We start from the raw sequence: 13330 nt of genomic DNA, 5'->3' as shown, positions 1-13330 counted from the left end.
TGTTTACTGAGGTAATAAATCAAGAGAGAAGTAGAGTCATTTTCTCATAGACTTCTATACAACCAGAGGAGTCGCCCCCTGGTGGACACTAGAGAGAATGCAGCTTTAAGACTTCAGCATCTGCTTCATTTTTCAGGACTAGAAGTTGCCGCCTGATTTCAGCACAGTGGCCTCATTGAATTAAATGAGTGGGCAGCTTTTTCTTTCCGTGCAGCGCTTATTCAGCCACTAACAGCAACTCCACAGAGGAGCCCGTCTCTCACCTTAATGGGCCTACTTTTAAAGAGAATGCTTCAAGTGTCAAACCACCACAGTCTGGTTGCTATCTCACCGATCGTTGTTACACATTTCACCGACATCAGCAATATGTGCATGTTAAGTTTTGTAAACGTGACGCTGGTCTGAACCAGATCCCACTCCAGCACGTCATTAAGCTGCTGGAAAACGGGATTTCTGTGCTTCAAGATGTCAAAAAGGTTTACGTCAGCATCTGTGCCTCTACCTGCCACGACGTTTAATCAGCCCCTCCACCCCCCTCCACCCTCCTCCTCCTCCTCCTCCGGCTGGAGGCTGAGTCTAACCTGTCACCAAGGCTGACACCGGGTGATGACGCTGCACTGTGGCTCGCTCCTTTTGACGGTGTGTCGACAGGTTTTTTTCTTTTTTTCTCCCGGATCGTGCTCGTTCCCTCCCCCCTCGCTCCCCCTCGCTCCCCCTGGCTTGACGCGGTCGATTCTGCATTTGAAGCTCCCAATTACGGCGTTTCTTTCCCGCCCCCTCGGGCGTGTTCTAATATGTCATATCATGAGCCGACTGCAGCGCTGCATCTCTAATATTCCCTCAATTACTGGCAGACTGAGAGGGAATTTAAGATAGCACTCCTCCAGGCGATGCGAGGCTGCGGCACTCAAAGGTGTCTCGCTCCAATTCTGACACTCACACACACACACACACACACAAAAAGTCATGCACTCTTGGTGTCTTACATACAAATGCTCCTTCCCTCCTGTATACACACACACACACACACACACACACACACACACACACACACACAGACACAGACACAGACACAGATCCCTCGGCGGCGGAGAGGCTCGCTCCGTCTCTCTCCGTGCCCACTTCATCAAACCTGCGCGTGGTGGCTGAGGCCCCGGACGCAGGTAGATGGATGGCGGTGCCACGGGGGCGCCGTTGCTATGCCGAGAAAACGGCGGAGTCAGCGGGCCGGTGACAGTGATGAAGGCGAGAGCGGCAGGCTACCCCCCCCCCCCCCCGGAGCGCTAACAACACAGCGAGCACAGCCAGAAGCAGACACTTGGTTTTCAGTGCAGTGGGATGAGATACAGCCGCGTTTCCCAAAATGCTCTGCTTCTCTGAGGACCAACACTCTTAAAACTCTTCAATTACATTCAAATTACTGAAGTACTTTACGTCTTGTACATAATTAACAGTTTTGTTACTGAATTTGACAAATGACAGTCAGTGATATCTGTAATAAATTGTCTTTGCATATTTAAAGGAGCACAAGTCTCTTTCTCTTTCACACAGAACAAACTGGGGTGGAAACTTTCGGGGAGGTTCTAATGAGAAGATGCCAGGAGTGCATCATGGGAAATGTAGGATTCAGACCCACGCTAAGATATCTGAGCCTCTTCTTCAACAATCATTTTCTCTTTTAAAAAGGGACAGTTCACCCTCCAAAAAATGACTGGGTTGCCTTCTCTCCAATATAATGGAAGTAAATGTCACTTGGCTTATGGAGCTCAAAACACCAAATAAATACATTTGAAAAAACTCAACAGCAACGTCTCTTTCCAGAAACGCTGACTCGGTTACTGAAGATAATCCTCGTCCGGCGCTGTGAGCAGTTTCATGCAGGAGCTATTTTTTGTTTCTACCGAACTACAGCTGCTAACCGTGCAGAAGAAGGCAAAGCATCTTTACCGCCGTCTTCCTAATCAAATTTCCATCAGTCGTATCCTTTTACTAATTGCTTCTGCCAGCTTGATCCCAGAGGAATCACTCATGATTTAATCTTCAACATCCCTTCATTTAAGTAGCAAACTGTGCAGCTTAACGTTCTGCAAACTGTGCCGAGGTTTTCTTCCGAGCAGCAGATATTTTGGGAGCGGCAGCGTGAAGTAGCTGTGTGACTGAAGTGTAGAGAGTACAGTACCAGCAGAGGCCATCCTCCCTGCCAAAGAGCAAGTTGGACTGAGAGGCCAAGCTGTGGAGGGAGGTGGGGACAAAAGACACAAGCAAGTTTAAAAAAAAAAAGGCCACAACAGCAGGGAAACCAGGGACGGAAGGCCAGTCATGGTCAGTCCAGTCCAGTCATGGGGGGGGAAGGCTCCACAGCTGCTTCATGTTGTTAGAGGCAGAGCGGCAGGAAGCTTCTTACACGCAAAGCATTAATACAGTCAGCGTTAATAAACGGGAAATCGCTGGCTTTTCCTGAAATGAGGAGTCATCGTTAAAGGAACAAACAGCACATCCTCACACATCAGAAACAGATGTTTTCTGTTCCACTGGTGAATTTGGGGATGAAATAAATAAATATCATTTGCAATAATTTGCAGACAGCAGAATCAACCATGACGGACCAGAGGGGGGGGGGGGGCTGCGGATAAACAATATTTGCAGCTTAATTTGAAAAGGTTTGAATAAATTCTTGCAGGCTGTTGTTGTATTTAGACGCAGTTTCCTTTTTGCAAAATGCTCTGAGTGAATTTTAGTTCCCTCTGCTAAACTGTGTCCATGTCTAGGGCTTTTATTGTGAAAGGTAAGAACAGGAGGAGTGGATCTTTGTCAAGGTTGAAAGGAGTAATAAAGTTTGCTGAATTGATTCAGACTACTGAGCCTCCGTGTTGTTGCACACTATGAATTACATTGTGTGAAAGATCAGAAGATCTGCTACATAATATCTGTGTTCTGTGTGTACTTGTGACAAAAACACTTCAAAAATGATATTAACATGTGAATCTCCTGGTGCGTAAAAGGCCTTCAGTCTTTATTTCTTCTCTCTTATTTGATGATTGATGGTAAATGCAGTTATTTGTTAGAATCCAACACATTGGCGTCAGAAATCTGCTTGGTACCAGGAAGTAACCATCGTATACTGAATATTACATACACTATGTGTCTGCTAATAAATAACACTATGGTGTTGCAGGTAGCAGGACGCTGCTGGTTTCCACTCTGGTTTCCACCCTGGTTCCTCTGGGAGAGCTTTCACTGAACACCATGTGTGTGTCGTGCGACTAACTGTGTGTCCTGTAGTCTCCGTTTCTCCTTTGAAACCACGGCTGAGAGACAGAGTGAGAGAGACTAAAACGTGCTTTTTGTGGGTGAAAAACAAGAAGAAGGTGAGAAGAGCACGAGGAGAAGGAAGAAGAAGAAGGAAAGAGACATTAAAACATGTTCTGCAGTCTGCTGTGGATTTGTAGACGCGTACACGGACACAACAACAACGATGCACAAGCACACAACGTCCCTAAATGTTGTTCTGAGTATTTCCTGCTAAAGCGTCCCGAACGGAGCCGATAACGCATCGACTCGGGGGGGGAGACAAACAACAAATGGCATCCGGAGGGCAATTCTATATAAACAGGCAAACCAGCTGAAAGCGAGGCGGTTTGGGTGTCAGCCGTGACATTAACATTTAGAGTGTGTGTGTGTGTGTGTGTGAGGGGGGGGGGAGTCAACAGGTGTACTCCAAATTAAACGGAGTCTTGACAACAGAGCAGGAAATAAGCGGAAGAGGAGGACTGATTAAAAAGGGGGGGTGGGGGGGGGGGCAGGAAGCACTTCCTCGTGGTGAGCTAAAGTGTGGACGACAGCGGAGGTCGAGGCTCGCAGCCAAAACGCCGCTCACTCTTGTGATGGGAAGGAGCGCGTTGGCTCGCTGAGATTAAATAATTACAAACAAGCAAGCCGGAGCGACTCTGGGCTGCAGAAGAGTCCACATCCACAGACGCTGTGGCTCTCCGCTCTGCCCGAGCAGAACTCAAGTCCTGCTTCTCCAGTCAAATCTGGATTATTGTTCCCAAAGGTTTAAGGTCCGAGCTGTTTTAAAAGCGCAATAGATCTTTAGCAGCCCTTCCTATGACGGCCATGTCTATAATACATTATCGACATACTTATAATACCTTATATCTGCTTATAGCAATGTTTAACTAGTCATAACACATTATAAAGCATTTCATAAGGACTTAAGGATCATAGTGTATTGTAATTCCTGTTGTAACACATTATAATCTTTTCATATTGTCTTTTAATCACTGTTTTAATGCATTTAAATGTGATTATCGTTGTGTGCTTTAAGTGAAGTGAAAACAATAGAATTACATCTCTGCAGGAACACAAACAGCATAAATGTCTCTTTTGACTTCGCTAAAATACCACCGAGAGTAACTTATTATCACATTATGAAACATAAATAAATGTATTACAAATATGATAATTATAATTCACTATGCTCTTTACAGAAAATATGTTACAATTATATATCATTATGAATATTCATGATTGCTTGTATCTATAATTATACAGTGCTATAAGCAGATTTAACACATAAGTATCTTTATAATGTGTCTTAGACGTGGGCGTCATTGGAAGTGTTACCCAGACTTTTAATACTAATAACTAACCTGTGTGATTTCATTACTAACAGATTGTTTTTTATATCTATACTTGGTCAATAGAGCAGCAAAGTGCAAACGTGTTGATCGCAAGTTTACAGCGACGGTTACATTTAAAGGTTTGTTTTTCTTTATTTACTGCCTTCACTGCAGCGTGTGTGTGTGTGTGTGTGTGTGAGAGAGCTGGTGGTGAGTGTTATTTCCCCCCCCCCCCCCCGGAGTCGCAGCTGTTGTATACAATAACAAACAAGCTATTATCATATTTTCATGGATAATTTTCAGCTTGTCAGACAGAGAAACAAATAACAGTCTCACCGCTGACAGCTCACATTATTCCTTTTAAACACCTTGTTGTTGTTTTTCCCTGATGGAGATTCTGAGCAGCTGGAGAGTCTCTTGAATAAACTTCATGCACAGAAATACTGGGGTTGTTTCTTGGTGTGTAAAGCTTCCAAACATTCCCAGAATCAGAGCAGAGCCCAATTTATTAACCGATTATCAAATTACATTTAATGTCTTCTGTCTGAATAACTGGTTTGACAACTGCGCTACGTCTAACTTCTTCTTTTTAAATCGTCTTCCTGCGTCTGAGGCAATCGAAGTCTACGTCTCAGTGACAGCTGAACGGCTGAAGAGTGAGATTTGAATGCAGCGAGCATGTCAGCGGCGCACACAGCTGTGCACCGGGCCCGCTGGTTTTTTGGCGGAGAACGCAGCACCCAGAGAGACTCCTTTCATCGGAGAAGCCGCCGCCATCGTACCGCGGTGTCTCTCCCTCTTTGTTTTTTTCGTGACACTTCCAACGAGCTTCAGATCTTCAGCTCGAGGTGGCACAAAGACTGATGTGAGAGGTGCGATGAAGTACACAGCAAAGGAACAACAGGCGTCACATTCAACATACAAATGGAGAGAAGAGACATGTAGTTGCGTGGATTCTGTCATTTCTTTTTTTTTTTTGGGGGGGGGGGGGGGTGTTTTGGGCTGACAGCCGAGTGAACTTGACAGGAAAAAAGGCGGCGCGGAGCTGCGCGGCACTAGATGCTATCATGTCATTCACCTCAGGTTAGCAGCAAAATTGGAGATGCAGTTAACCATCTCTGCATTCTGTTTCTCTGCACCCCACATGCTGTGGAGACAAAGGGGGGGAGGGGGGAGGACAAAACAAGAGGCAGTTACAAGCCGCTCCCCCATCCACAGGTTAGCCAGACCGCTCACACTAGAGTTAGCGGCTAACGGCTAACACGGCATGAGCCAAATACAGAGCGGCTATAGCTTTGGAGGAGACATTTGGAGACGTTTCAACCGTTGGAGCTCCAAACCTACCTGATATGTGTCAACAGCATGTGGACAAAATAATGTCAACACCTTATTGACAAAGACTTAAGTAACTTAAACACAAAAACACTGATAAATAGGGGTCATATTAGAAATGATCTAAATGTATGTGCTGTAAAAAAAAGTTAAAAAAAATAAAAGGGGCTTAAATCTGTAGAAAACTGTCAAAGAAAACTAAAATCATGATGAAAGACAAAAGTTGCGTTGATAAATGCAGTAAAGTCCTCCACCGGTCCAGCTGTGGTTGCTGTGCCTTCTGACTTCAAAGCTCACGTCCTTTTTTCAGGAAATGATTTTCATTATTTCGCCGTGTTTCCTGTTAACGTTATCGGCTAAAAGTTAAGAGAAGCTCTGCAACCCGGTGTTTTCAGTTCTCCCCAATCTGAACTACATTTGATGCTTTAGGAGCTAGCTTGTAGCATGAACTTTGGGTAAGTATCCCAGCATGCACATTACTATTGTTATTGGGTAGCAAAGCTCACCATTTAGATTTTTACGCTTTTTTGGGAACATCACCAGCTTTTCCAAAAACTGAGACTATCCCTTCACTGATGTATCCGTAGCTCTAATGTCTTTGTAGTGTTTTAAACATAACGTTTCAATCGTTTTGGACAAAAGTCTAAGAATTTGCAGATGCCAAACTGGTTTATGTGAAGGTTCACACTTGGTCCTGGGGCTTAGACTCAAACATGGCGCGGACGTGAGCTCGTACTCCGTGTTGAGGAAGTCCTGCAGTCCTGAGGAGGAGACTAACCGGCCAACAGAACGGTAAACACCTGAGTGGGAGGAGCCATAGGCACAGTAGGAAAACACCTAAAGTCAGGTTATGGTTCATTTGGCTTTAAGTTACCAGGAGGGAATTCTGTCAAAGTTGCTTTGCACTTTGGAGGCATTCAGCTGGACTCGTGGGACCTTCACACGCCATAGTTTAGCTCGTCCGAAGAGATACTTTAGATTCATTTTCTATACAGTGCAGATTAAATTTACGTGTACGAAGCAGCAAATTCATCTTTCTCATCTCGAGAGCTCTTCTGCAGAGAAACAGACTTTGAGATACTGCTCTCCAAGTTTTTTATACATGTTTTACTTGGACTTGACTGATTCACTGCGTGCACGAATTCCGTCTCCTCCAGCATTCACTATTTTTTGTGGACTTTATTTAGCAGATTGTGCATTCTCTCTTTGGCCTTGATGTCAAGCAATCACCGGACTTCTGCAGAAGTCAGTCCATTTTCATTTAACTTTGGTGCCAGACTAAGTGTTGGCTTGCTAGTCGAGGCTGTCCTGAAAGCCTCCTGTAGAGGGTTTGCTCTAAAACTGACATCACACCTTTGCCTTTATTCACTCGTCGACCAAACAGGAAGAGAACGAACTTTCTACTTCTGCGGTAGCGAGCCGGTCCAGCTTTTTAAGCTCAAATCCTGTGTGACTGTGTGCCGGATAGCACAGCTAGCAGCCTCGCTACCAGGACCTAAATCAGAGTGGGACTCCGGTGGGAGTCGGAGCTGAGCGTGGGTGTGTGTGGGGGGGCGGTATGTAGGTCAACACAGAGATGAATCAACCACAGCTGGGGTGATGCTTCAGCTCCGTATGGGAGAGGTGCTTCAAGTGTTTTATGTGTACGCGTTACAGCTGGAGTGCTGAATCAGCCGACCTGCACGCTGCTGATAAAAGAAACTCTACCGGTGGGTTTGTTTAGAGGTGAAAAGGTCAAAGGTCAAAAGGGAAAATCCATCTCATTTATGAGTTTGTCAAAATGAAGAAAAAGCAGCTTACACCAAGTTACTGAGCGACGCCAAGCTCAGCTGCTGGGACTGTTGCTGTTGCTGCTGCTGTAGTTGTTGCTGCTGTTGTTGTTGTTGTTGCTGCTGCTGCTGCTGGGACACTGCCGGTTGCTGTTGCCAGGCAGCCATGTTGCCAGGCACCAGCCCCGATGGTGTGAACGTCTGGAGCGCCGTGAGATCTGCACTCGTCAGCTGGTACTCTGAGATTAAGGGACGACAGGGAGGAAGACCACAGAGAGAGGAGGGGGTTGTTTTACATCACAGAACTTTCTGGTGCATCAATATTAATCAGGGCTAATCCATATTAATGGAGACCTTTGAAGTGGAATCATCGCAGAAGCTCTCACACAATGAACAAAGGGAATATTCATCGTGGGTTTGTGGCCTCACACTGAGAGCTTCTCAAGTGTTTCTACACGACACTTAAGATATTTCATGACACAACGCAGGATTAGACGTTTCATCTTTTTTTAATGACGTAAACGGACACACGTTTGGGTCGGAGCTGCTCAGACGTTCTCACCAGTGTTGTAGGACGTCTGCATGCCGGAGAAGGGCGCTAGGAGACTGGGTGTTGCCACGGAGACCACCGGCGTGGTGAGCGACTGCGTCACCTGGGAGCCACCGAGCCGCTGAGCAGTCTGGGTAAACACACAGAGAGAGACGGAGGGGAGGCGGGTGAACATTTGAGACACAGGAAGTGGAAGAGGCGATTAATCGCTACCGTGTCCTCCTGGAGGCCACAGGGCGGTTCTAGTGTGATATGATAATATTAATCATCTGCATCTCCTCTGTGTACAGTGTAGCTAACCTAAAAGGTTAATGTCCGTCACTGGTGTGATTATGGCTGAAAAGTTTGGGTTCAAAATGTCAAAGGTTGCATATCATGCAAATTTTCAGGTTCATATTTGCATTTGGGAGTTTCTACTAAAACATGTTCACAAGCTTTAATGTTCAAGAAACACGTTAATATTCTCATACTGTGTGTCTGAATGTTTTAGTGTCTGTCTCTTTAAGAAAAAGCCCAGTCTGCTCTGATTGGCTTGCAAGAAAAAAACATGGTGCGCCCACAGACTGTGTAAGAAGTGGACGTAGTCAACGGGACGTCACCCTTTAGTTTGTGGACCGATGTTTTGAAGCAATGAGTTTGGCATTTGGGATTTTGGAAGCAGAAGTAAAACTGAACGCTGAATAAGATATTTTGAGGCGACCAGAATGTTACAATTATCTCTCATTAACTGAAAAAAACACTGAAAGGGTTAAAGGTCTAAGACAAAAACACTGACAACATCTCTGGTAGAGACCTGTCAATCACTGTGTAGCCCCGCCCTAAAGCATGTTTGACTCTAAATGGACCATAATGTACTAAATGAACATCATGCTGTATTGAAGAAGACTTGAAACTAGAGATTGAGACCATAAACTCATGTTTACAATGTTTACTGAGGTAATAAATCAAGAGAGAAGTAGAGTCATTTTCTCAGAGACTTCTATACAACCAGAGGAGTCGCCCCCTGGTGGACACTAGAGATAATGAAGTTCTCAAGCCGTGGGTGAACTTACAGAGGACATGTCTTCTGATCTAGGCAGCCCACACCCCTGACCGGGTTTGTCTTAATTCATCGTGGATTGGTAGAAACTCCAGAAACCTAAATGTAAGTGCACTAAAAAAGTGAGTTTTTCACGATATGTTCCAATGAAGGAATTCTAGGTTTACATATAACAATTTTAAAAGTCTGTAAATACTCTGATAAAAGATGCTGAAGCATCCACCAAACATTTACAAACTCTTTCTTTCTTGGATCTTTTGGAGGAGAAACCTTCTCCGGTCTTCACAATGAACCGCGTCCTTTAGTGTGTTTTCTCCTTATATGGTCTGAGTGAAGGAGTTCATGACTTCATGTGTTCCCAACGGCAGCACTGATAATGGTTAGCATGTGCTTTCCACTGTACAGCAGAGTGAATGCAGAGACCTTGTATTGTGACTGAGAACTATGTAACTACACTATTACTACTGAAATATGTCACTAGAAACACAGCGTGTTCTACTTCTAGTGAAATAAGAAGAATCCTGTGAATGGTACACTCAGCTGAAGTGTGACTCTAACTAACTGTCAGCTTTCAGTTGAAGTTGTATCGTCAGACTGAATAGAAGAATAGTAATGTCACACAAACACACCTGCAGACGGACTGCAGGGCAGCGGAACATGTTCTCATGCATCGCGTCACGAGCAGAGGTGAGAAAACAATCCAAGCGCCTCGCTTCCCCTCCGAGCCGTTTAAACTTTTTTGGTGACACTTTAACATCCGAGAAGTGAGATGAGAGGCGTCTCTCGGTAAATCTCCAAAAGGCGCCGTTGGCACGGCAACGCTGTCGCCAGGGCCCCGGGGCGCTCGTGTTATATGTGTGTGTGTGTGTGTGTGTGTGTGTGTGGCGTCGCGGTGGGAAGGTGGTGTGAGAGGCATCGCCGCGCCGCAGAATCATGCCGACAGGAAACACATGCATCAGACAGGGAGGGAGAGAGGGAGGAGTGTGTTTGTATTGGAAACCTGTGTGTGTGTGTGTGTGTGTGTGGGTGTGTGAATGTGTGCAGAGAGGTATGCGAGGAATGAATGCATAACGTGAGGTGTGTGTTTTATTATGAGGCATGAGTGTATTTATGCAGAGGAATATGCACAAACATGTCAGCAGCAGCATGCGCGTGCGTGTGTGTGTGTGTGTGTGTGTGTGTGTGTGTGTGTGTGTGTGTGTGAGAATGGGATCAACATGTCCGTCTGTGTTCCAGGTTGGTGGCCTTTGTGTGATGTTTCTTCGGTCTGGACACTCGAGGAGGACACCAAACATGCACATGCTGAGCAGCTTCCACACACGGAGGAGAGTCAGCTGGTCGCTCCGGTTCCCTCCAGCGTTCCCTCCACAGACTGTTTGTGCTGCACAAATGTCACTTTAAGCTCCATTGCACCGGCTCAATATTAAAGCACACGAGTGTTGTTGCTTTGCCAATTTAAAAAAATAATAATTTCTGGAATGTTTTATGTCATAGAAAGGGTGGAGGGCAGCTTCCCACTAAAGAGAACAGACTTTACTGTTTTCAAGTCAGTAAGAAAGTCAAAGTCTTGGATTGACATTTTAAGTAACACTGAATGCTCATTTGCTTTCTTGCCAACAGTAAGATTGTATATTGTAATACGTCACGGCACAGACATGAGAGTGGTATCGATCTCCTCAGCTCACTCTCTGCAGGAAAAGCATTAAAGTCTATTAGCAGTCAAGATGTAAGTCTGTCTGCCCTGAGTGATGCTTCAAATCATCCTCCTTTTGAAACTCTTAATAAGTGTTTTTCTGCATAATTGAGTACCTTCAATGAAGAGGGATTTAATATTCAAGGACCGGCCTGTCTAATTATTCTGTATTGTTCGGGGACTTCACCAGGTAGAAGCTGCTCATGAAGTTCGTCTCAAGTCCTCGTGAACCCTGAACCCTGCTATCCAAAAGTCCTCCAGGAAACCAGCGCAACCAGCTGATCGCTTCCACCGGATGTTCCGGAGCCGCCGAGTCGACCCCGGCGGGAGCGCCGATGTCACACTCATGCTCGGCGAGACCACGCAGAGTGTCGACACCACACCCGCGAGGCCAAAAGAAGTCTAGAAGTCTATTCACCTCACTCACCAACTCCAGCTCTTCCTCGGTCTGCTCAGCGGGAGGAGGAGGAGGAGGAGGGAGTAAAACACAGGACAGTTACGCTTCTGCAACGACTAACTAAATATGAAGAAACATGACAAGAAACTTAATCTGAAGTCTAGTGAAGAAGTGTGCTTAACAGTCGTGTTTACAGTCTTTACACGTATGTTACCAAACAGGAGGAAGGAGGAAACTATGTGAAACATCCCGACACTCACTGTAATACTGCAGAAAGGGTTAAATCTGGAGACGCTGCAGAAGAAATGCTTAGTTTGCATCCTGATGTTACTCTTTATAGTGACAATCCTGCTGATGATGATAAGCTGAGGCAAAAATAGCATAACCGCTGTAAGTGAATATAGTTTCTGGCAACAACAGGCAGAATATAAGCGGCAGTATGACGTGGAGGCAATACCCCGTGAAAGAACGTCTTAGGTTCTTCACCTGTACCGACCTGCTGGAACCTGCTCGTCTCAACTGTTCATCATAACCAACGCCCCTAAACTGCTGGAACACTGCCGAGCTTCAAGCCTCAAACATTATGAATGTAGCTGCGATAGGAGTTCAGAGTTTAGAGTTTGGTCAATAGATTCTCTGCCTCCATCTCATTCTGCCTCTTATTATATATTATATTATATATATTATTGCCTCATATCACATTTACATCTGTTTTCCTACTTTCGGCTGAACTTCTCGTACGTAAAGATCCATTCAATTCAACTGTATTTCAGACACATGGGTCCATATAAAATATAATAAAAATAAATAAAATAAAATAAAATAAATAAAATAAAATAAATAAATAAAATAAAATAAATAAATACAATCATTAGAAGGAATGTCACTAATGAGTAAAATCAGCTCGAGTGTCTCTCTCTCCAGATTAAAGGAGCTCCTCTCTGCAGTGTTACAGCAGAGTTAACTTGGTAATTAGAAGTCACACATTCATAAATACATCTTAAATAATTGCTAAATCAAAGTCAAATGTCGAGGAAAAGCAAATATTCCAGTTCCCCTGGATTTCTGATCTGATGAAACAAAGAGATGGCGACTCTCTGTGCTTGTATGAAAGGTTATGAACCTATCCACATGTTGATGATGATGCATGAGGCCACTTGTAGTTATAAACTTCACAATCACCACGACTAGTAGAGAGAAAGAACGACTGATGACTAGTCCTGGGCACCAAGAGCTGCTTACATAAATATATATATATATATATGTGTGTGTTCTTAACCTTGATTGGCTCACACCGTTCACCAATAAAACAGCTTTAACAGTTTATAAAGACTAAGTTCAGCTCCCACTACATCACCCGTCCCCTGTGAGTGGTGCCCCCTCGTTTGTCCCTGCGTGGCTGCCGTAGTTGTGCTCACCAGCTGCATGAGGCTCTTGCCGCTCTGCGAGGTGATGACCCTCAGGTCCGGCTTGCGGCTGTTGACCATCTGAGGGCCGGGCGGAGGCGGGGACTTCGCCGGGACTACTTTCCCCAGGCTGTTGCCGTTGGATACGCAGAGGAGGCCCGGGGAGGCCCTGGCGCTGATGTAACCGTTAGCTGCAGAGACACAGGAGCAGAGAGATTTAGTGGAGAGGCTGTGCCTACCTGTGAACTCTGTGTGTGTGTGTGTGTGTGTTCTCATTAGTGAGTCGGATCGCTCCGTTGCACCACATGCTCATCATTGTTTCTGCAGCTCAAACTGGGTTTTTTTTGGTGGCGTTCTGATGTTTCTGCTTCTCTCTCTCTCTCTCTCTCTCTGTCTCTCTCTCTGTCTCTCTGTCTCTCTCTCTCTCTCTCTGTCTCTCTGTCTCTCTCTGTCTCCCACTCTCTCTGTCTCTTTCTCTCTCTCTCTCTCTCTCTCTCTCTCTCTCTCTCTCTCTCTCTCTCT

General features: G+C 45.2%; 1 protein-coding gene across 5 annotated transcripts in view; it reads right to left on the bottom strand.

Moving 5' to 3' along the window:
• Positions 1-41: 41 nt before the first annotated feature.
• mef2d (myocyte enhancer factor 2d) overlaps positions 42-13330 on the bottom strand; it is an 83833-nt gene continuing 70544 nt past the window's right edge. For 2 of the 5 annotated variants that reach the window (XM_031867549.1, XM_031867550.1), the window contains exons 7-12: positions 12821-12999; positions 11424-11453; positions 8286-8403; positions 7755-7962; positions 5701-5769; positions 42-2230 (exon numbers count right to left, since the gene is read on the bottom strand). In XM_031867549.1, the coding sequence (XP_031723409.1) occupies positions 2077-2230; positions 5701-5769; positions 7755-7962; positions 8286-8403; positions 11424-11453; positions 12821-12999 (758 nt within the window). In that variant the 3' untranslated portion in view covers positions 42-2076. The remainder of the gene's footprint in view (positions 2231-5700; positions 5770-7754; positions 7963-8285; positions 8404-11423; positions 11454-12820; positions 13000-13330) is intronic. The other 3 variants (XM_031867552.1, XM_031867554.1, XM_031867553.1) reach the window with 3 other exon arrangements.

The sequence above is a fragment of the Anarrhichthys ocellatus genome, unplaced genomic scaffold (assembly GCF_004355925.1).
Source record: "Anarrhichthys ocellatus isolate YVR2014 unplaced genomic scaffold, GSC_Weel_1.0 scaffold39, whole genome shotgun sequence".
Classification (NCBI taxonomy): domain Eukaryota; kingdom Metazoa; phylum Chordata; class Actinopteri; order Perciformes; family Anarhichadidae; genus Anarrhichthys; species Anarrhichthys ocellatus.
The sequence above is the reverse complement of the archived record's forward strand: the minus strand, read 5'-3'. Positions and strand labels throughout refer to the sequence as shown.